Genomic DNA, 24,450 nt, shown 5'->3' with positions numbered 1-24,450 from the left:
AAAAAGGAAACAGTAAGTTCCTTTTTCCTCTTTCTCCTGAAATATGCTACGTTCAGATTTTGGAGTACGTTTAGGGAGAATAATATCTAATATCCTCAAGTATTAAATTTGGAAAGTTAGAACACTGGTGGAGGAGAAAGAGTCTCTACATGAGTTATCATAAAAAGATTAAAAAATCAAAATTAGGTGTCACGTTGCTCATGTTGGACAACACAACACTCATGACTCACCCACCTGCTTCCACAGACTGTGTTCCAGCATTCTGCCCACTAGCCAAACTACAGAGAAAGAGACTACTACTGAACAAGAGCTACAGCTTGGCTGGCCTTCTCTGTTAGTTCATCTGGTGAGACAAAGGCTGGATAAAAAGAAAAAACTCACGTTCGAGCATCTTTCTTCTTTCCCCTGAGACTCCACTGTGAAAAGCTGGTACATATATTTTCAGTGGCTTGTCAGTGTCATAACTGTGTCATATTTAAGTGAAAATACAGTCACAACTAGCAAACTCAATATTAATTTCAACAGTGTGCCTAGATGCAATACTAAAATGTACGACTAGCAAGGAGTCACTTTTGCAGAGGGAGGGAAACACTCTGTTGAGCTGGGGAAAAGGAGTACTTACCTTGTAATATAAAAAATCCAGTTAGTGAAATTTCAAACTAGATTTCTGGATGCTTTCCCAGGCGAGCAGTTTGAAAACTAAATTGCAGAGATCTGTTACATCCTAGAAAGACAGACTGTATTCCTCACCTCATCAATGAAGTAGTGTCAGCCTGCAAATGCATGACCTAGTTCACTCAGCTTTCAACCAATGTGCCTGGTTTTATGAAATATATATGAAACACATCTTTTTTTAAACTAAAAATATGTGTCACTTTTAGCTCCACAGAAAAAGCAACGTTAAACATTCATTTCTGCACATAGCGTGAATTAAATTACTGTACACACACTGCTTCAAAAATACCACACAAACACACGTGCTGGGCTTTAGCTGAGGAACCCCAACAGCCCTGCGTCCCACAGCACCAGCTGATGGTGGAGGGATTATTTTAAGGGATTTTTGATGTTTCAGCAGCTACGCACTTACCACATGGTCTCTTTCCTTAGCTCAGCCAGCTTGTGCAAACGTTGAAGGGCTTTTTCCTGTTTCCTTTCATCTTTTCGTGACTTAGATGCTACATTTCGAGCAAACTCCCTCTGCTTCAGTTCCTTCAGTCTCTGGAAGAAATAGTCATATAATGCACACAAAAAATGCAGGGACGATAAATGTTTATAATGACAGTTACTTTCTGGTAAGCACTCACGGCAAGAATTATTTTTGAACCTAACCAAAGTGACCCATTCAATAAATTTATACATTTCAAGTGAATAACCAAAATACAGAGATGCTAGAGAGGTTAGCTAGGCTAGAGAGAACCCGGAAAATGTTACTGTAGCCCGTGTGATTGATGTAGACTAGCCTCAGCAGGACGAGGCAACGTTCATCCAGAATTCTGCTCATGACTCTTTTCCCAAAAACATTGTCCACAGCCCAATTGCTCTTTGAGACAGTAATAAAAACCAGTGAGATCAGCCCAGCTCTTTTTTCTGCAAAGCTGCTCTGTAGCCCGTCGGCCCCCCAGCCCGTACAGCTTGCTTGCCAGGGGGTTCTTCTGCCCCAGACGCTGGACGTAGCATTTGTCACCACCGAACTGCAGCAGGCGCCTGCCAGCCCTTTTCTCCAGCCTACCAAGGTCCCTCTGGACCTGCCCTGCCACGTTATCAGCGTGGCATCACCTGCAAAGCTCCTGAGAGAGCTCTGACCTGTCATCCAGGTCATTACTAAAGACGTTAAAGGGTCCTGTCCCAGCATGGATCCCCAAGGGGTGTAATGGCCAGAGGAGTCTGGTGTTTCGAAATGGGAAGATCTTCCTTTTGAAGGAGCTTGTTTCCTGCTCTCGCTGGTGGCTGGCGCAGCAGTTAAACAGCCACCGAGGTTCGATCCAGTAGCTCATTTGCTGTCATCTCCAGCTGTTTCTTTGGGGGAACGCACAGCTCTGATTCTCCGCACTAAAAGGGGATTTAATTTTCTTTATATCACAGCATCACCCAAAATGGCAAAGAGCACAAGTCTGATGAGGAGCGGCTGAGGGAACTGGGGTTGTTTAGTCTAGAGAAAAGGAGGCTGAGGGGAGACCTTATTGCTGTCTACAACTACCTGAAAGGAGGGTGTAGCAGGGTAGGTGTCGGTTTCTTCTCCCAGGTAACAAGCAATAGGATGAGAGGAAACAGCCTCAAGTTGCACCAGGGGAGGCTTAGATTGGCCATCAGGAAAAATGTCTTCACTGAAAGGGTTGTCAAGCACTGGCACAGGCTGCCCAGGGCAGTGGTGGAGTCCCCATCCCTGGAGGGATTTAAAAGCCGTGTAGATGTGGTGCTGAGGGACATGGGTTAGTGGTGGGCTTGGCAGTGCCAGGTTAAGGGTTGGACCTGATGATCTTAAAGGTCCATTCCAACCAAAACGATTCTAGGATTCTAACGCTACCTTGGTCATCCATTTAATGTGAAGAAACACATACGTAGAAACACGCTGGGAAAGCAAACAAACACTTGCAGAAAATTGAGCACTACTCTCTATTTTCAATTTTTGTATTATTTTGCTAACAACTGGATATTCCTTTGAAGACATCCTTGACAGATACAGAGAAATAATTTGAAAGGTATGTATGGTAACATTTTTCCCCCCAAGAAGAAAGGTTTGAAATGTGAAGCATCTTTGTAGAACATTTATTACCCCTGTGCATTCATGTTTTCCTAAAGATAGTATGATACTGACCCTGCTGCCCACCAGTTGCTCGCGAAACCCAAAGTATTTCATTTCATAGGTGACTTCTGAGTCCTCAGAATACCAGAGAAGCGATGAAGTTTGCTCCTTCCCCTCCCCACCTCCAGCCCTTGGCATTTAAAGATAGGATTTCATTCCATTTTGCAGAGCTCAATAATTCTTCCGTTTTTTTTTTCCCCTCCAATGCGTCAGGAAAGAAGTATGCGACAAAGCAAGAGAAGAAAAGAGAGATAAAAGGGTGCTTTTTCACAAGGTCAAAAAGGAGAAGCTGAGGTGTACACAAATCCTTAATCACCCTCCAGCAGCCGCACTTTACTGTAATTACTGGGATGATTATAATTAGTGATTTGATTCTGACCAGCTTTTGACCCCTTTTCTTTTACTGCTGAAAGTTAGCAGGACTCCATGCTGTCAGGAGCGCTAAAGTTACCAGGACTCCACGTTTCAGGGCGCAAGCAGCGTCTCGCTCACAGTGAACAGGGACAATGCTGTTAGAGGAAGTTTTACATGGCCTTGGAGGCACAGAAGATGCGTTTGATGCCTACCGTTACCAAGCAAACATCATTCTACCCATCTGGGCTTCTCGTCAGCCCCATCAGTCATTATTTGTTTAGCACATACCAGACCTGGTACACAAGAACAGTTCACAATTTTTAAGTAATTAAATTGTTCCCCTTGATTGCTACAAGTAGGTGTCAATGTGTAGGACAGAGGAGTCTGGCAGAAGTTTTGTGTGCGCAGCCTTCGTGTCGGACTGTCTGCTCTGCTCTTCTGGAGAACTCCTTGTTCCAGAGCTCCCCTTCTGTCAGGCCTCCTGTCAAATACACCGCCCCTTGCCTGTACGGAAAGTTGTTCTTAACACAATATGAACTAGTTACACAATGTGATTTTTTTTTTTCCTTACAACTAGTATCTCAGTCTTTTTCATGGAGGGCTTTAACGATCTGTAAGGATTATACCTACGTAATTCCTGAGGCCTTTATTCAGCAAATACATATGTATGAGTGGAACTTAGTTGTAAACCACAAAACATGCACCTGGTACAAGTTTTGAGGCCTGATTAGGCAGTTTCCAAAAGATACTATTTCCTGTACATAAAAGGTCATCGAAGTGGGAAAACGCGTGTCCCCATTTCTGCGTATTGTAGTGATTTTCCATTTGTCTTTATTTCGCCATCTGATAAACTACCATCACCTGCATTCCCTTACTGCACTTCGTCACGCTAGCGACTGCTAGCACTGCATTTATACAGCCCTGTATTTGTATTTTGTTGGGTTTGCTGGTATTATGTGAGCAAAAATGAGATACTACTATGAAAATGCCATTAGTCCATGCATTCTGAGTACCCCGAGGCCCCCACAAAACTTGTTCAAAGTAAAAGGCAGCAATTAAAAAAAGCAGCGTGCCTTATTCCTAAAAAGTATCTTTTTCTTCATGTCTTTCCATGTGGTAGAGCTATTCACCAAAGCTAACTTCAATAGTTAGTTTAATGCGTGTTGTATTTGTTTGCTTCCACGGATCAGTAAGCAAATAATTAGCAGGCAGTAACACAGTATTTAAATAGCATTCCCTCCTGTATTTTGCTCCGCTTACGAACCAGCTCAAAACGTGTAAGTCCTAGCAAGCAGAGTTCAACAAACAGTTCACAAGGAATAATTAAATGACATTTTTCCAAGAGAACTAAATGCCTTCATCGTTATCCTGACACACGGCATTGTCACTTTGAACGTGCAGAGCACGGCCCACAGTTGTTTTGCAAATGAATTCCCCGAGCGCAGAGCAATGGGAAGCCTGACCTCGATTCTCCAGCCTTGCAGTGGGATGGGCTGCTTGCACTTGGGCAGAAGCTGGACTATTTTAATAAATCCAACTGTAACAATGGGCCTGAGGCAGAAATATCCCACCTATTTCTAACGAACTTAGCCGGGAATCTTACTGCACACCCATTACATCACGCTGAGCTGAGGTATGTGAGTCCAGACAGAAAGGAAGACTTTACCAGCTCCTTTGTGCCCATGCATGGATGAGACTATACATGAGAAGACCTCATGAGATCCAAACTCAGGTGTGGCTGCATTTCATTGAGAGGCATCCAGCGCGGGTGTCCCCAGGCTTGCCATGGAAGATACCCATCAAAAAATCAAAGAATTCCTAACTGGACTTCCAACGGGACCCCATTTCTGGTTACCTCACCCCATTTACCACATTAGACAGTTCATTTCACCATGCTGCTTTTCAAAAAGCTCAGGCCGAGTTTCCTAATTCTCCCCTGCATTTTATAATATAGGAACCACAAGCCCAGCTCCTTCTGTGGGAGGCAGGTGCCTGAAGACCTCTGTGGATCAAAGCCTCTCAAAAGCAAAGACACATTATGGCATTAAGTGCACTTCTTACATTGCCATTACAAGCCTTCTGCCATCTTGCAAAGTGGTGGTTGGTTTTTTTTCTTTTAAATTCAAGATTTAAGCACTTGTAACAATAGCACTTCAAACAAATAGGTCTTAAAAACATAGAGAAGATTATTAACAAACGTGCTCAGGACACGAAAGGTTGAATAGTGAAACACAACGTACCTGAATATTACGATACCAGGTGATAAACTGAGGGGAAAAAACCCAGCAGACAAAACCAGCCTCAAACAAAACATTTTATCTCTTGAAACATATAATTTAATGTTATCAGAACTGACTCTGAAGAAAAGCAGTGAAACTTTTAACAAAGTTTATGAAACTGAAGGGGAAATCATAACAAGCATCAGGATTGATACAGGCTCTCTCTGTAGCGTTAATATCCCACGTAAAAACCAGCCATCCTCTCCAGCACAAAGGCATCGCTGAGGACTGCTTATCCAGAGAGGCTCTCATAAACTACCCGTGCAAAGCTTATCTCTCTAGTCTAGGAACAACTTTAATAGGGTCAAGAACCAATGGGAACAGTTTTTATAATAGCAGGAGTCAGAAAGCTGCCTATCAGGGGATTTCAGGGCAGTGCAGTTCGGATATTATTATGCTAATTTGCTTTTGACCTTAGATTAACAATTAAATTGTGTGGACTTTTACGATGTTGAAAATACATAGACCAGAAATTCATTTTCTGATCAATGGAAGTATAAAATTACAGAACTTAACAGCCATGACATCAAGTTTCGCTGCTTTATTGTCTTTTTATTTTATGAGGAAAAATGACAGTATTCCCAGCAGCCACTGAATCATGAATTTATGTGATTGTTAGCTTTTAAAAATAACTCATCAAAATACAACTTCCCTTTCTTGCTCCCTGACTATGAAACACTCAAAGCTGCAGCCCAAACAGCATAAGCAGGCTGCTACAGCCAGTTATACATTGAGCACTGAACTACCAAGTGTTTGTGTCACAGCTTGAATTCCTACTGTAGCCCTTTTTCAAGTTAGTTTCTTCTGGAAGTTCAGACATAGCAGAGTCACAGCTAACGTGGGAACCTTTGAGAAAGCAGACAAGTCATCAGGGAAAGAGTCTGTGTATGATATAAAATATATTTTATCTGTTAATAAAGCGTGTTTTTTTGCTTGCATTGTTTGTTTTTTAAATAAATCTGATCACTGCTTAATACAGGATTAAGTATGAGAATTTCTTAGCTCCCAGTGATTATTCTAGAGCCTATTCCCCTTCCTCTGAATACTATGTGACTGCTGTCAATATACTCCCTGTTAACTGAGATGGTTTATTGCTTCTTTACGTGAATTATAGTATGACAAACAGAGCGACAACGTACTCATTAGACAAACACGTGTCACACCAAACCGGATTAGTGTCCTTTTGCAGAGGATTGAGCTTAATCAATTATAAATAATAACTGAGCAATCAGAGCTCCTGTAACACCTGTAAACACTCAAATGGGGAATGAAACATGCCATTTAAAGCAGAAAACATTGCTTGCTAAGATGTAAAACACACGTATTTTCCTTCTGTCTTTGGTGGTTTGTGCAGACATACATATTTTACTGTTCTGCAACTGGAGACCCCTTCACCTTACACAGCATGACAGGGCAGCGTCTCTTCACTTGTGCTCTGGTCTGCAATTCAACAGACTTTTCATATCATTAAAAAAAAATAAATTTCTCACTTTCTCAAGATCATAGAAAAAATTAAAGTTCCAAGAAAAAAATACTATAATGCAAGAAGAACTTACTGGGTTAGTGCTACAGGCCCTTCCTAGCAGCAGTTAAACAAGGCAGGTTATTTCCACGGAAAGGAGAAATGTCACGATTTCCCAATGAAATTAGTAATTCAACCACTCAGAGGTTAATAGGCAATCTTTTTATTTTTCATGCTGCCAGTACGGAATCATTGCTATAATGTGTTCCTGCAACAGAAGAGGCCCAGGGGGAATTTTACCAGCAGCCTACCACTGCTTGATGGGGGCAGATGGAGTCACTTCTTGCTGGCAGTGGGGAACGCTTCCCTGCTCGGCTGGGGCAGCACCAGACCACGTTACCTATAGGGCCTGTGGCATCTCCAACCCTGCAGAAATTCAAGATATGGCTGAAAAAAGCCTCATCTTGCTCCATGTTCTCGTGTTGGTGAGCAGGACGCCAGCCACTCCTTCCAAGCACCATTTTTACAATTTCTGTCTTATGCAGGGAGATACCTCCTCACTTTACCAGTCTACATTGGCCACTCACTTTGCTTTTAAGAGGCCTTTAATAAATAACACTGATCTATTGCCGGCTTACGAATAACTTCCAGTCTGTTACAAGTTGCAAGCTGCTTCTAACTGCCTCTGCCTATAGCTGTACGCATCTCACTTTAAGCTGCAAAATTTAAACCCTTTCTTCAAAACGGAGAGCTCTACAAATTTGCATCAGAAGCACGTTCTGTATGATCAGATATTAAGCCCTCCAGATGACAAGGAACATTCAGGTGGTGAATAATTATTTTCCTCTTCTGTTTCTACCACAAATCGCAGCCATGCCCTCCTGATGCTCTTCTAATATCAGAAGAAACCTAAACCACACAGATGTAGTTATATGCAGGATTTTAAAATAGCAAGTCCTGGGAGTCCCCAGTACTGCTGAACAGGCAGGTTCAGCTGAAGCGAAACTCTGCTCTTTTTCCAGCACTGTCACGAGCATCATCCCAGACTGGGGAGAAAGAGGGGATTAATTAAGAGGAAGGGAAGGCTGGGATTGTTCTATCTGCCTGTCATGGGCCTGAAGGGAGGCGTGCGATAAGAAGATGAGATTCTTCATAATTAGGGGGACTTTTTATTAACTTTAAATGAATTGATGTAATGCAAACGTTCACAAAAAACTATTAACTCGCTCAGGAGCACTCGAGCAATACGCAGTAGTTCAGTTTGCTGTGCAGAGTGCAAAAAAGAACTGTGGAACCAGCCTTTACATTCAGATCCTACAAATATATATTAAATATATGTATTATGTTATACAACTGAAAAGTCACATTGGCCTTCTCTAATATAAAAATTGAAATTATTTTAGCATGAACTATAAGTAGGTTTTGAGACTACTTCACACTCATATCTGAAGCATCTTGTTAAATTGTCTCGAGTTCAGTGGGATTTTCCTATGTAAGTTCATGAGAAAAAATAAATGAAACTTGAGCTTAAAATGAAAACCAAATGAAAGCTTAACTGTTTTGAATATCGTGAGGAAAATCAGAACATTAAATATTTTGCACGCTTGCACCTGTAATATACATGAAAGCTAGTTATCTTTGATGAAGATCTTACTAATTACTCTTGATTAGGTGACTGTAAAAGATATAAGCTGCAGCAACTGAAGGAAAAATAAATATTTCTTTGCTTTCTATTATTTTAACACTTTTCCTTCAGGAATTATCTGCCAGATACAAAGACATACTTCATTATTCGATGATTAATGCCCTTCCCACATAGTAACCATCATGTTTCATCTGACATCGTTCTGGTGCCTGCGCATCTTCTGCTCCTTTCCAGTGTACCCCGCTGCAGGATTCAGACAGCATTGGGGCTTACAGTTGGAACAAGGCTCCAGGACTTTGACAAATATCAGGTTACAGAGCATAAATTAAGACTTTTGTTGCTTTTGTTTTACGATAACTATGTTTTCTGAAGTTGACTAAGTGGCCCTAGCATTGCCATTGTGCAAAAACACTGTTTTAAGCCTGCAGAATTGCTGAGCGTTGCATACTGAATATTTCACTGCGATAGCTGCTAACCACACGTATAACAACAGCCTGACCTTATTGCAAGCTGGAGCATATTTTTTTGTTAGCTTCAGCAAAACTCAGCAGAATACTCCATAAATATTAAGGCCAAGACCAAGGAAAACAGCAGAGAAATACAGAATTAGCATCTTGCCTATCAAATTAATTTTACCAGGTAACGAACAGAACATAAAGCTGACACACACTTGTACACCTGGAAAGTGGTTACATATGCTAGTCCCTAATTTAAAGGTATTTATTTTAATGACTCTAGGCCTAATTCTGCTTCTCTTGAAGTCAACGGAGAAACTCCCGCTGAGCTCAGGGAGAGCAGAGGTTTTAAATTCAGCATGGAAATTTTCCGTAGCGCTTAAGGGAGCTTCCTCACTCACTTAAAGACAAGATATTCAAAAAAACTTCTGCAACCAAAATATTGACTCGGTGAAGCACTGCCTCCTGATATTTTGAGTCACTGAGTGCTAAATGTTGATGACCACTTCATGCTCTGGCCAGTTACAATCTCCCATGCATAAATAACAAGAGCTCCACAACATCCCATCTAAACTCTATCTGGAAAGCTTTAAGCTATTGGAAAAATCCTCATTTGAGCAGTATTAATCTTCCATAAGTCATTTCACAGGAGCAATGACTTCCTCACCGAGAACTTCTTTCAGAGAAAGGTCACCTCTACACCCCTTTGGAGAAGGAATATTAGATCTCCCTTTTTCTAGTGGGAGATAAGGCCACAAAATGGATGGCTCCATCAACACAAGTGTTGGATGGCTCAGCTATTAAAGCCGTCTTTTGCTGGTTTGCTGTTTTCTGCATGAATAACGTACTTGGCAGCTCTGAGATCTTTGAGACTTCATCCAACAACTCTTCTCTCCGGTGCCCTCCAACACCTACTGGTGTCTATTGTGACCCACCAGCTTTTCACCTTGGTCAAAATGGTTCACTGGGTCTCCAGCACTGAAGTTCTCGGTAGGATCACACTGCTGTTCTGATTATTCCTCCTTTTTTACTGAAGGAGGACACAATACCCCTTCTACACGCACATTAAAAATTGCAAGAAGAAATTTTTAGTCTACGTTTTCACTCTTTGGTCACTGATATTAGAGGAAAGACTGCCATGGAATCTTAAATCCTTCCAGTTTCTACAATATGCACAGTGACTGAAGATGAGGAGCGAATATTTACAGTCAGGTCCTCTAAAGGATATTTTCCATTGTCCTTGAAGGACACTCTAATAACTCTGATGGGCTGAAGGAGGTACATGAATCCCCCCAAAGTCAGCTCTTTATATTAATATTTTATGTCAGAGCTAAATCACAATCACTTTCTCATATCAGTTTTATATTGGACCACTGAGGCGTTCAAAGCTGCTGTTCACAAATTGCTTCTCAGCAGCAGGATCTGGTCCTTGCCAGAGATTATCCCAGGACCATAACAAGCTTCTTCAAAGAATATATAAAATTTGACCAATGAAAAGTGAGACAAGAATGGGGCTTTGCAAATCTTGACACATATCTCACAGCCACAGCTAACTGGCACAGGCAAAATCCATTATCCTTAAGGCAGCCTTTAATACTATCCATACAGACTCCTCTGAGAAAAACACAAGATTAAATCAAAAATTATTAAATACGAAGACTGCATCTTGCAAGGCCAAATGAATTAATACCGTAATTTGACTTACGCTGTCATTTTCAACTATGGAAAGCGTGTTGTAAAGTAACTTTGATAACATACCGCTGACATGACGGTGAGTAGATGTTGATAGCAAGCGGTTATGAGAGCACACGTCTCTATTTACGGGTGTCTTCTACTGCCTCGTTGCTTTTGCAGACTGAAATATGAGTAACTGTAGAGCAAGGATGCATGTGTCACCACAGTGTGTTAATGAAGTATTGAGTTATCAGTAAAGCACAGCTTGGAGGCTGCTGAGGGAAACCAGGACTGTAACACAGACCCCCAACAGGACAAGCACAAGGTCATAGCAGAGGCCTTTGAAGTGGAAGGAACAGGGTGACACCAGGGTCCCAGGGCTATAAACAACTCACGAGTGTCCAATGACTGCTTGCTAAAGGAATGCAACTTCAAAATATGCATAAAAGTGCGTTTAGGGATAAAAAGAAAATGAAGATGCATCGAACATATAAAAAAAACATTATATATAGCAAATTTCACTACAATATGCAATTGGGAACCACTGGAGCACATATTTGTGTTAGTAAACACATTAAAATGACCCCAAACGGACCTCAGTGTGAGGAGAAAGAAACCATCAAGCTTCACCCTCCTCCTGGCAAAAAGGAAGAAGAAACCACCAACATCAACATCCCGCTTCTCCACATGAAGAAGTCGTTGTGCTGACAACTTGTAATGACATCTCCCTTTTCTTCTTGGGAGGACCGTAACACCAAAAAAGGATCAGACACTAGAAAGCTTACCTATATCTGCATCGTTATCAGGAATGAGCTCTGATATTTGGATAATTTGGACTATAAGCACCAGTATCATTGTAATTGGCCTAATAATAATTATTTCTAGGCTGTTAGAACTTAACTAACAACAAATTCTTGGCTTTGCACGTCAGGTGTGTTTCTTTCACTCATGTATCTGCAAAAGGTGTTTGGTCGGGTACCCCAGCCTCAAGAACTGTCTGAACATGCAACAGAGCTGAAGGTCGGTACAGCAGGTCCAGCTTTCTGTTTGAATGTAACCCAGAAGCAATTCACGGCAATATTCCCCTGCCTCAGTCAGATATGAACCTTTCGGGAGATAATTCGCCCTTGATTAAGAATCACTAGGAAATTAATAAAAACAATAATTAACTAATAACGTAAAGCTCATTACCAAACGGAAACGCACCCAAATCTCACCCACATTCTTAAAGGCAGAAAGCAGTTCCTAAGGAAAACTGACAATATCCTTTTTTACCTTTTCTTTCCAAAAGCAACAGCCAGGATAGGAATACACCCACTCTCATGATACATGTTCTGATTAACAGGTGAGCATCACGTGAGGAAGACAGCACAGATCTCCACCTACAGTGCTGAACTCTGAAATGGGAACTGCTGTATGCTCAAGCTTTGAAGAAAATAAGAAAAAGCAGCCCCTAAAAAGCTACCTGACACATAAATAACCGGGGCAATTAACTAGGTGGACCTTCTGTACATCTCAGCAGAAGATAGATTTAAAGAGTTTATACTCAATGTGAAGGTATTTCTGGGTAAAACATTGCCACACAAAATGGAAAATAAGAGCAGAAGCTTTATCATCTCAAGGTCAACATAACCGTATGTTTAGGGAGGTTAAAAAAAAAGTTCCTTACTCTCTTTCCCTACAGCAAACTCAAAGAAACAAACAAAAGCACTCTGCAACTAAGAAGTACTGGTGAGAGCTATGAAACCCTTGCCCACTCTCCTTACAAAGACCAGAAAAAACAATCTTATTCTGAGAACTCCCAGCCCTGCACAAACAAACCGCTCACCATCCTCCAGCACTACAAGCATTGCCACAACACTCCATAATTAATAAGTATTTACAGACCAGATTCTCTACTTTTGCACAAGATTTACACTACTCAGTTGAAACAGGTATCCTTGTCGGTCTTTAATTTCACAGAACCCTCTGGGTGATCACCATATTTTTCTGGTTCTGATTTGCCAAAGTTGACTTTTTTTTAATTTTGTCAACTACACAAATCTCTCTCTTTCTAGAAAATCTTATGGGCTTTTAAAATGAAGAACAGAGGAAAACCTTTCTACAAATTTGGGTTCAAATTTCTTGATATACTTCTTTTCCTATGGATAGCTACAAAAAAAAATACAAAAGCATAATGACATTTCCTTCGATGCTACCAAAATGTGGCTGTGTTCTCCACCGGCTATCTCCCATGGAAATCTAGATATTTCAGATACCTGCTCTCAGTCTTCACAGCATCCCTTAAAGTAGGCTGATCTTAAAATATTAGTTCTGCCTTAAGGTCCCCATACTACTGCTCCAAGACTTCTCAGCAGTACGTTGAAGTGCCCTCTGGGATGGGATAAGAAAAAAATCTGTAAGACATTTGTCTTTCCCTGCCACATCCTCTCGCTTTTTTTGCAAAACTGCCACAGACGATGCTCAGGGAAGTTTAGAAGACCACAACTTATGCAAGTGACACTGTTTTCGCTCTACAGATCTTGGAAACGTTGGAATTCTCTCTCTTAATGGCATCAAAGTGACTCACCCTTTATGAAAGTCTTGATTTGTTCATCAAGTTGTCATCCCCAAAAACTGTTTCTTGCTTGCTTGCATAGGATACTCACATAGTCAGAGAAAGACTCAGAAAGGCTAGAAGATTTCTCAAGTTCCAAAGCTTCGAAAGCTTCCAAAAAAACCTTACACTCTTGCCTCTAACACAAATATATGCACATTGAAATCTCTTCTAGTTACAGTAAAAACCACAATTCAGCAGAGAACAGCATTATTTCTGTTTTGCAGTACATAAGCTGAAAGAACTACTGTCCTTACCCGTGTGCCACCAAACTAGGCTACATCAGCAAATGAATGCCTGGTACACCGGGTGGTGAGCACATCTGTAACTAAAGGAAAGCATGGCCAACTAGGCTTCCAACAAAGACAATCATCAGACCCATACACCATTGCTGGCTCTGACTCAGATTTATTGTACAGCTCCAGTTGCAAAACAAAATAGCCTGTCCTTCAAACTCTGCCTGTAAAACCCAGTTAGCGTGAAGCAGCTGCCATGAAAAACATTCGACAGCACTGATACTTGATCTGATTTCTGATTTGAGAATATTTAGAAGGGGCTGCAATCTGCATGACCCATTTCATGTTGTTTTGTCTTATTGCAGAGGCACAGCGCTGCTTACAAGCGAGGATTAGAATCATAGAATCGTTTTGGTTGGAAAGGACCTTTAAGATCATCAAGTCCAACCATTAACCTGGCACTGCCAAGCCCACCACTAAACAATATCCCCAAGCACCACATCTACACATCTTTTAAATCCCTCCAGGGATGGTGACCCAACCACTTCCCTGGGCAGCCTGTTCCAGTGCTTGACAAGCCTTTCAGTGAAGACATTTTTCCTGATGGCCAATCTAAGCCTCCCCTGGTGCAACTTGAGGCCGCTTCCTCTCATCCTATCGCTTGTTACCTGGGAGAAGAAACCGACACCTACCCTGCTGCAACCTCCTTTCAGGTAGTTGTAGACAGCAATAAGGTCTCCCCTCAGCCTCCTTTTCTCTAGACTAAACAACCCCAGTTCCCTCAGCTGCTCCTCATCAGACTTATTCTCCAGGACAGTCTATACAGTCTATTAGCTACAGATCAGCAAAGTTATAGGTCATCGCTAACGTAAGGCAGGAGAACAGTTCACAGGTTCATGTTTCAGAAGATTTTTTCAGATGTAGCAGCAGACAAACCTGGGGCTTCTTTCATGACCATTTGCCATCTCACCATTCTGCAAAGGCAGTGCCAGACGTTGTTTTGTGCACCAAAACCCGTACCTGGGCTCAGCAGAACGTTCCCGAATTTTGAGGAATCGAGTCCTTGGGTAAGCTGCTAGCAGACAGCTAAAGCTCCTTGATCACACTGCCCAAATGAGAGCAATTTGTAGCAAAAGAAATAACTTGCTGAAAGATCACTGAAGATGGAAGTAAAGTAGCAGCTTCTTAGTTCTAATAATTTGGTTGTAACAGTTATACAGTGTCTTCTATTCTCAACAATTTTTAATAACGTATAGCACTTTACAGCTGAATGCAGCTATGCCTTGAACTAACATCTCATGCTGGAGGGTTTTAGCACTTTTTTCCTCTAAAAATTAAGATCTTGGGTGAAAAATTGCCAACGACCATCTTTGTGGAAGTAAATCAGCTTTTACACTGATAGCCTTCCACAATGTGTACTAAGGATTACACGGAAAAACGGACACTAAACACAAAACATAACAACTGCTTAAGTAATTCTACGTAACTTTTAGTACCTCTCGCATTAAAACAGCAATGTTTCGCAGCGTTAAAACTTCAAGCTTTCGTTCAATGGGTAGAAGCTGGTGAAGTGTAAGAACAAAATCACTGAACGTCTACGTCTGGCTACTCGGCTTCCTGCCAGAAATGCAGAGCCTTCCCTGAGACACCACGTTTCCACAGCTGCACCTATCGCAAGCACGAGGTGGGTCTCTTCATCAAATGCACACACATTTAAGCAATAAAAGTCCCCAGCGCTTCTCACTACTGAAACCAGATCTAGTGATTTCCACAAGGCAATAAAGAGTTCTCAATCTCGCACCCTTACGAGCAGATACATTAGCACAGCTTAGACCTGTGTTCCTCGTTCAGCAGATGTTGTGGAACAAAACTCGTGTGCCTACAAAGAGTACATGTCACTTTGATGCTGCCAACTCTCGCTTCTGCCTGGGGCAGTATCACTAACAAGAAATCATTCTGTTTGAAATTTCCACTGACCCTCAAGACACCAGCTGGCGTCCTGTACGCAGCACATCTGCAATCTGTGTCCAGATTTCTGCTTAGTGCCAAGGAAAGCATTGCTTCTCCCACTTCCACTCTGGAGGCATTCTCCAGCCGTTGACATGTTACAGAAGAGCTTAATTCTATCCACCAGCAGCAAATAAATGGCCAATGGGATGTAAAATTTAGGAAAGACTAAGTTTTGTTACTTTTAATGGCCATTCACATTTAAATTAGTCAATCCTTCCTCTTGTACAGCTCCTCAACTTATTCCTGGTCTTTTGTAATGGCTCTCTGAATTGGGTTTATGATGGAAATGTCTTCCATTTTCTCATTCTTAATCCTACAGGTAATGGGAGAACCTGGGGCAACAATCATGTTTTCTAAGAACTAGTTTTTCTAGTCCCTGCTCTTTGGGGAGACAGGGTTAGCAGCTTGGTTTTCCAGGCTCAGCCCAACTGGAATATGAAAATTAAACTGTAATTATTTCTGATTTTGATAGTTTTACCTTTCACTCTTAAAGATTCTGGACGTAGTGGAACCATTAATTACACCATCTTAACAGAGGTTATTATACTTAAGAGTCAACAACTTGAAGAGGAACCCTTTATTGGCCCCTCCCAGTCACTGTGTGTTCCCCACATTATTGTATCTTCACCATCTTCCAGGTCAGAAGGAGAAATACTTTTAAAACTTAGATACTAGAGCACATCAGAGTAGTCATCAGATAAAACCACCACACCAAAACACATCAGACTCTCCCAAATAATAATCTGCTATTGCACTTTCAGCGAGTGGAAGCAAAAGCATTGCCTTTCACTGGCGTTCTCTTAAATGTGACCTGATTAGTGCCAGGGCAATCACACCGTTCATCTACTGCCATGTAACCCAAATAGAGAAACCAGTGACTTCTGGTGACTCAAGCACTCAAAGAGTAGTATTTTTCCTTACCCAGACCCTATCTTTCCGATAGCAATGAATTCTACAGTGTAACAGTTGCTTTTTATTCTTTTCCGGGTGCTGGGGTTGAGGAGGACACCCGAACCACATCGTTCATCAACGAAACACAACTGCCCGTGACTTAGACAGCGGCAGCTGCCTTATGGTGCACACCAATGACACCGAACAGTGAGGACGGGAAGAGAAGAAGCTACTATCACCAGCTGAAGCTGCAGGGGGGATCAATGTGACAGAATCTAATTACCTGCCTGGATTTTGGCCAGTGCACGACTGAGTTACCACCCTCGCTCCTAAGAAAGCAGCCTGGGAACTTCAATTATCACGGTGGTCAAGGTCTCTGGTTTATATCTTGAAGGCAGCAACTCCAGCAACACAATTATATTGCTCCAATACTGACTCAAAGGAAGAAGTGCCACCCGTTGAAGTACCATCATGTTCTGTAGCACATAAATGTTAATTAGCAGTCTTTTTTTAGAAATTTTGAGATACTCTAGTCCTGCACAGTGTGAGATTTGATGAGATGAGAGCACTGGGTGGTATAGCTAATAAATCAGCTTACTGTACAACCTCATTTCTTTAATGAAGAGCAAATACCTGAGCCTTAGTAGAGCAAGAGCCCCAGGCGTACACTTGCAAACTGAAATGCTGGATTTACTTTTTTTTGCATTCTCTCCGAAACAGGGAGCGCTGACCTACTGCTAGTCATTAGAGAACACTCTCCTGTCAGGGGGCAATGCTAAGCGCAAACTTTGATGTCAAAATTAGAAAAACACCGACGAGGTGAGTGGCAAGGCCATTATGGAAGCATAACCAGTAGAGCTATAGTTTTCATAAGGGAATAACTTTTAAAAGCTGACAAGAGCTGTCAAGGTGTCAGGCCAGAAGAGCCAGCACAATTAACATATACTAGGAAAAAAGCAGGATTTATTTTGGACAATTACAAGTTAATAAACGAGTGTCAGTTCCTCTGGAGAGCACCCATTAAAGCATACTAAAGGCCAAAACCTCTTAGAGGTTCTGTCATGGTAGGCAACACACTGCCATTATTTTATATTTCAAGCAATTTTGTTGTCAATGATGGCAGTTACAAATGTACAAGAAAATATTTTCCTTAGCAGCATAGCAGGCAGTTTCCTTTGCAGAAATCATCTGTGCTCCCACAAGTCACTAGTATTTTAGGGTTTTATTATGAGCACCGTGTATTTTTTCGATTTTTTTTTTTTTTTTCCCAAAGTGCACACATATGAATGAGTGCTTGAAGCGCAGTGCTCAGGAGGGCATGCCATACTACTCCTTTACATCCTCCAGCTATGCACCATCCCTGCCCAGGGAGTGACAGGCTCCAAGAACAATGAAGAACGGGGTTGGCTTCACTTGCAGAATTGCTCGCCCTCTGCAGTAGACCAAGAAAAGATACGTACACTGCTTGAACCCTGTTACTCTCAGTTACCTACTTAACAGTAAATTACAGAACAAATAACTCCAGTTCAGATGGTAACTTGATGGACTTGCAAAGGAGCCAAACCTCCCCATGGATACCCACAGAGGAAGGAACAGAAGCCCTTTGCAATGGTGAATCTCCATTGTACGATGAGCAGGTAGAGAAGTTGTACTCATATGGGGACATAAACCTTGCATTTTATCTTAAATCCCTTTCAAGGGAATAAAAGCTTCCAAAGCCAGCACTTTTTAATACACAATCTTTTCTCCTCACTATTGCTTAAGGAAAACAATGTGACATTATTTTTACCTTGTTGATCATGCTGTTAATTGAGGCAGAGATGAGTCATTAGCTACTCTAGCTTCTCTTTGTTCATAGCCGGGCAGGTGTGCAGAGCCAAAGCAAGACACCCGAACAGTGCTGGAAAAGAAAATCTGCTACCCACAGAGTCATCTGGAAAAAAGTAGCTAACATTTAAGACATTACCTACCATTATTTAAGTAAAGTAACCCCCCACCTCATCATCATAAGTGGGGTTATTCAACACCTACCATTTTAAGGCTGCCCAGCTCTCACCATTGCAAATCCTATTGCTCAGCTGTTATGAGAGCTTTGCTTGGACAGCCACCCCTCCTCACTCTGATTTTTGGTTTTGAGCTAAGAAAAAATGAAAAAGGATCCTAAAATAGGCTTGGGTATAGCATACGCCTTGCAGGAATTCTGGCATGGGGCGGACAGACATCTGCTTCAGGCCTGACCTACTTTTAAGCATCTGAACACAAAGATCTCCTCGCAAATATTCCCTGTAGAGTATTTTTTTTTTTAGCTGTTAGTCCCCCAGTGATTTCACCTGCCCCTCAGAAACCTTCTTTGCTCTTTGAGGTCTGAGTTGAGCTCAGTTATATTCCATCTGGCCACTTGAAGATGTTGGCAGTGTTGGTTGCTAAGGAGTAACTCAGACTAGAGTTTCCACTGTGCGAAGCAAACACCAATGAAGAGGTTACAACCTTTGTAGGCAAAGCAGATGTGAGACAGGTTAGGAGTCAAACATGTGCTTATTCAGTGAGCATATAACACTCACAGGTAGACTATAATAATTTATCTTAGATGGTATTTTTAATATATTTCTCATTATACAATACTTAACTTTTAACTAACCTTATATAGTAGGCTGATGCTAGGAAAATATACTAATTGGGGTATTCCTTAGAAATGCAAATCACGTAACTGTGGGCAGAAATGAGGGAAGAAAATGAAGTATCCCACATCAGTAGCATGTGTCGTACCCACATCCAAACAAAGGAAAAAAGAAAGATTCATTAAGCAGGACATGAGTCTTGAGATGGCAGAGAAGAAAAGTCTCCTGCTGGGACAGAGAAGTGGGACTGCAAAGAGAGAGGAGACAGAAGGAGAAGTGGCAGCAGCCTCTGTCCACAAAACAGAAGAAAAAGAGAACCATTCATGTTAGCTTAATGTTTGCTTGGCAAAAGAGAGTGAAAACAACTAAAGATTAGTTTGATAAGCATCATTTTAATGCTTCGTTCACTTATTTTATTTTTTTCTGATTTGTCCCATTTGTGAGTTCACTTTGATATCGATACAGCCTTCCATTCCTTATCACACCTAGTGACAGCAATGCCAGGCCTTTTGTCCATGAGACAGGGACTGCTGATAGCCTTAAGTATCCTCAAACAAATACAGGCTGCCCAGAGAGGTTGTGGAGTCTCCTTCTCTGGAGACATTCAAAACCCGCCTGGACGCGTTCCTGTGTGATATGATCTAGGTGATCCTGCTCCGGCAGGGGATTGGACTAGATGATCTTTCGAGGTCCCTTCCAATCCCTGACATTCTGTGATTCTGTGATGCTGTGATTCTGTGAAGACTGCATATCAAGGCAGCAGGAAGACATATCAGAGAAGCCAGGCATTTAAAAGCAGTAGCATTAACCACGACTGAACATGGATTAATACTATTTATATTACAGCATACTATGGGTCTCTCGTTGGTTCTAATTTAAGAAAAGATGCACCATGCTGTTGGAACATACAATGCAAGGAAAGAGAAGGATGCCTGCAAGAGGCAGGCACAGTTGTGTAGGCTGCCTGTATTTATATTGTCTTCTGCAGACTGAATGTCTTAAAAAAATAAATCATTCAACCAAAAGACATCAACACTTTCAATTGTTCGATGGTGAACCACTACTCTTCTGTCACACGTGGAGACTTCAGAAAAAATGGAAAGGTCCTTTACAGAATAATTCAGGTTTGTCACAAGGATGTTCGTCATGACCAAGCACAGGTGAAAGTACAGTGAGAAACCAGGAGGTATTACTGGAATAACAGTGTATGGTAGCCTTGAGATGAAGGAAAAGGCTCAGCTGAATCCAAAATACAAACAGGACTGAAGGCAGGGGCACACTTCCAGCTTTCCTTTCCACTGACTCTTGAAATCTTCTTAAATGAGGGCTACTGCCTGTCTGTCAAGAGAGGTCAAAACAGGCTGCATTCCTGCTCACCTCATCTGTCCCTTCAAATGCCCACAGAACCCTTATTTAAGTCTGTCTTATTTCATTCATTTGCAGCATGAGCGTCGGGAAAGTTTAAATTAAGGAGTCACTCAGACCTTACTGGACAGCTGTAGTTGTAGCACTAATTAAAAACCAAACACAAAAGAGGCTCTGCAGCTAAATTGTTCCAAGACTGCATCGACTGCATGTGGCAAAAAGAAGAAAAACCCAAGTTCATATTTTAGACTTGGCTGAATGCTCCTAGAACGGTTTAGGAAGTTGAAGACATTTCTGCATAAGCTGCTACTGAACAGCAACTAAAATATGCAGAACAACAGTAATCATAGTTTCTAGAGTAGCATTGGTCTGCCTAAAGAAACTGCAGCACTAGTCGTGTGCTCAAGGCATACAGCTTTTCCTTAGATTTACCCTAAGTGACCCCCTGGCTCTGCAGAAGTCCCGATGTCCCACTGCACACAGACTGAGCAGGAATCATCACTTGAGGGACACCAACTATCACTTCCATACATCTTGTTTAGTCTCACCACATCTCTTCACAGAAGGCAACGCTGATTTCAACGTTATGTTTCATCAACTGGTCAGAACCACCACTGGAAAAAGAAAAAGCTTTGTTCTGAAATGAAAGCAGGATTGATTCTGCATGGATCAGCACAGACTGCGATAATTACCCTAAGATTTACTGGGGCTTGTGCTGAAAAGGTTGCACAGTTCTTCCCAAGGAAGAATGAACTCTCACATGTAAGCCAGCATGTACAAGCTGTAGGGCATAAAATAGAATTCTAGCATCGCTCCTAAAGGAAAAAAAAAAAACAAACCCAAAACTTTTTTTATGGTAGCCAACAGAAAACTATAAGGTGGCTTTTGCAGCATCAGGCATGGAGTACTAACCATTCACAGGCACCACTTAATTGTTTTAGCAACTTAAATCATGTTAATGTCACAAAAAAAGAAAAGATTCACCTTGAGAGGTCAGAATTAATAAATTACTAGCAACATATCAGTTTCTCCTTCATTTAGGAAAGCTTAAAACTTCATTGTAAACACCATTTTTCTCTATGATCACTGACAGCTCAAAACCCAAATGCTTTTCATATTATTAATTACTTACACATATTCTACGTTCTACTTGGTTACTGTCAGGGCAGCAATGGGACTGCATTTGGAATTCCTGAAAAGTACAGCAAAGGTATTCGGTTGATTGGCTTGAACTTCGCAGCCATAATAACGCTTAAATTAACTTTGGGAGATTGATTCTGTTAAGGAATGAATGAAAATAAAAAAGAATATTTTTCTTCCAGATAATGGCTTAGCTGATCTATAGCCTGACACAACAAAGCAAGTCGTAGGCAAACTATCATCTGATCTCCAAGTCTGTATAACACGAGGTTTTAATCATTTCTCCCCATCAAAACGCTGCATGCCAAAATATGCATGGTGCCTCAGGAATCACGTAAGGAAACACTATATTATTTCCTATCTTCAAATCCTAATTATTATGCCCATTCTTATCTTAGTGCTGAATGGAAAAATGTATTTTCTTTTGCAACAGTGTTGGCCAAACAGCAGAAACCTGATAAGCGCCGATACAGAAAAGCGAAGTTTAAAATTAGCCTCAAGTTCAGCTAAGTTACATCTCGAAAGCTTTAGAAATTGATTTAAAGAGACAAAGCTGAACTGAAATTCATGAGTAGAGTTTTAAATAAAAGAGTGAACCACACAATAGGTGAAATGCATGCCAGGGAGAAAAATGTGCTGAGTAAGCCACGGTTCCTCTTGTCCCTTATTCCTCCCTCCCTCTCTGCATTGGCGCTGTATTTCCCCCCCTCCCCAAAGTAACACGCTCAGTCTAGATTTGGAAACTAAATTTGTAATTTTTTTTGCATGGAAATATAACACCAGTGGTTTATCAGGTTGTCAGACTGATCTGGATATTGAAAAGAACAGAAAGGAGAAGGCTGCAATAATTCAAACCAGGAAAAAATAAAGAACTGGGGATAAATACCAAGTTTCTAAACTGAGGAAGGGTTGCAGCTGGGTAAGGCTACTCCTGAGTTAAAGGGCTCCTCGTGGAATCAGAAGTGTCAGTGCATGGGCTTAATATTCTGTTTGCAGGCTATTAGTGGGACACATAGAGTATGTACTTCTCTACTGTAATTATGTTTGTTCTAAAAAACACCTTTTCAGAAAAAATAAGTCAATTAGTTAATCAATCATTATTACAGAACAGAACTTCCCAAAGACGAAACCAGAAACTGTTATGCAGTATCTTCTCTGCTATAATTACTAAGGCAGGAAGGTAGTGATACATCTTTTTGGGTAATGAGGAAACAGAATGTTAGTTGGCAACAAAATTGGATTTTGCAGTATTAATATTTTAGTCAAGAATATCTTCATCTAACCCATCAGTGCAGGTTTTGAGCTACAGAGTGCCTAAATACTCCGTTACACTGATACCAATCAAGAAAACTTAAAAGGAAGCTTTTTAGTAAAAACAAACTAACCAACCCCAACCCAACCACAAAAGACCATTAAACAATGCAATATTCATGGTAAAAAAAAATTGAAATACAGTGATAGAGCAGCGTGTGTCTGGAAGAGGAGGGGGTTATTTTGTGGTTATATGTGCATTACAAATATACACACGTATGTGAACACAGGTGAAGATTTTTGTGTTCCCTTCATATTTAAAAAGGCCTCAAAGATGACTATCTTTTCCTGAGGAAAAAAAAATATAGGGAGAGATGCCAAGTTACATTCTGGGAAAGCAATAATAAGAGTAAGAAAGAGCTACACAAGACTGATTCACACAAAAAACTTTAAATCCTCATCTATGCTTGCTTAACATTCTGAAAGTTAAGACTGCCTGCCCATAAGGATACACAGAGATGCTGCTCTTTCCTAACGTGAGAATCAAGCTGAAGGAATATAAAATTTCTCCATTCCAGAAAATTCAGCTGCAAGAATCCTATCTGCTATGAAAAGCGATAAGTCACTTAGCTCCAGAGAAGAGAAAGCGCACTGAAATGGATTGCAAAGGATTCTTTGCACTTGCAAGGAATGGAAAAAGGACACTGGGAGTGCTTCCCACCGCAGTTTCCCCCGAGCTCCATCCAATGGCATGCCCTAGGGTCCCGCTTTGCCCACCAAGGGGTGAAGCTGGCACTGCAGCTGCCTTCCTGCTGCCCATCCCCGCTCTCCCGCCCCCTCAGTCACACAAGACACCATGGGCTTGGCACCGAGACATCCTTACGGGCATGTTTCTGATCCAGGAGCAGCCTAGGTGGTGTTTGAAGAAGTGATTTATTTTATCCCTCTCAGGGATTTTCAGAGCCATAAATTCTCACCATGGCCTTCTTGGCTGTTCTGTCATCTCAAACGCCCCTCCTGGCTCGGCTCAGTGCACAGCAAGGTCCAGCAAAATGCAATGCGATGTCAGGTAGCACAGAGCTATAGCGGGGCTGCTGACCAGCTGAGAGCAGCTGGACGGGACCCAGCTGAGAGCAGCCAGCCTTGGGCTCTGCCTCCAGCTTCCCCTCTCAGGCACGTCTCATCAAGCAGAGCCTAGCAAAGCCAGACACGTGTCACTAAACGAGCGCTGTCTTGCTCTGCATCACTCCTTGTGATCTCCACTGTTACTCTATCAGGTAACCAACTCCAGCTTACCCACAGGAAGGGCTACACTTAAAACTGGAGAAACAGAAGTTTTAATATTCTTATTTTATGAAATCCCTTATTGGTGAGCATCCCCAAAACTCTGACCCACTATATATCCCATTTGTTCTGTTTATAAAGCAAATCTTCAGAACATTTTTGAAGCTCTTAAGCTTTTATTCTGTACTACAATAAAGCTCTTGATCGACATACTGCTCTAGAAAAGGACACTTGTTTTTGAGAATCATTATTTCCAATGTTGTTAAATTGCAGAGTCAAACAGCTGATAACATCCAGTTATCTTTGCTGAGAACAGTCATCCCCAAACGTGCTATACTGCTCTTACTTTATACCTTACATGCTTCATACCTCACAGGAGGTATAGCT

At 41.5% G+C, this 24,450-nt stretch overlaps 1 protein-coding gene across 1 annotated transcript in view; it reads right to left on the bottom strand.

Annotated features, from left to right (window-relative positions):
* ZNF804A (zinc finger protein 804A) overlaps nt 1-24,450 on the bottom strand; it is a 146,666-nt gene that overhangs the window by 4,594 nt on the left and 117,622 nt on the right. The window contains exon 3 of the mRNA XM_068408218.1: nt 1,088-1,218. Coding sequence (XP_068264319.1) covers nt 1,088-1,218 — 131 coding nt within the window. The remainder of the gene's footprint in view (nt 1-1,087; nt 1,219-24,450) is intronic.

Source organism: Nyctibius grandis, chromosome 9 (genome assembly GCF_013368605.1).
Source record: "Nyctibius grandis isolate bNycGra1 chromosome 9, bNycGra1.pri, whole genome shotgun sequence".
Classification (NCBI taxonomy): Eukaryota; Metazoa; Chordata; class Aves; order Nyctibiiformes; family Nyctibiidae; genus Nyctibius; species Nyctibius grandis.
The sequence above is the reverse complement of the archived record's forward strand: the minus strand, read 5'-3'. Positions and strand labels throughout refer to the sequence as shown.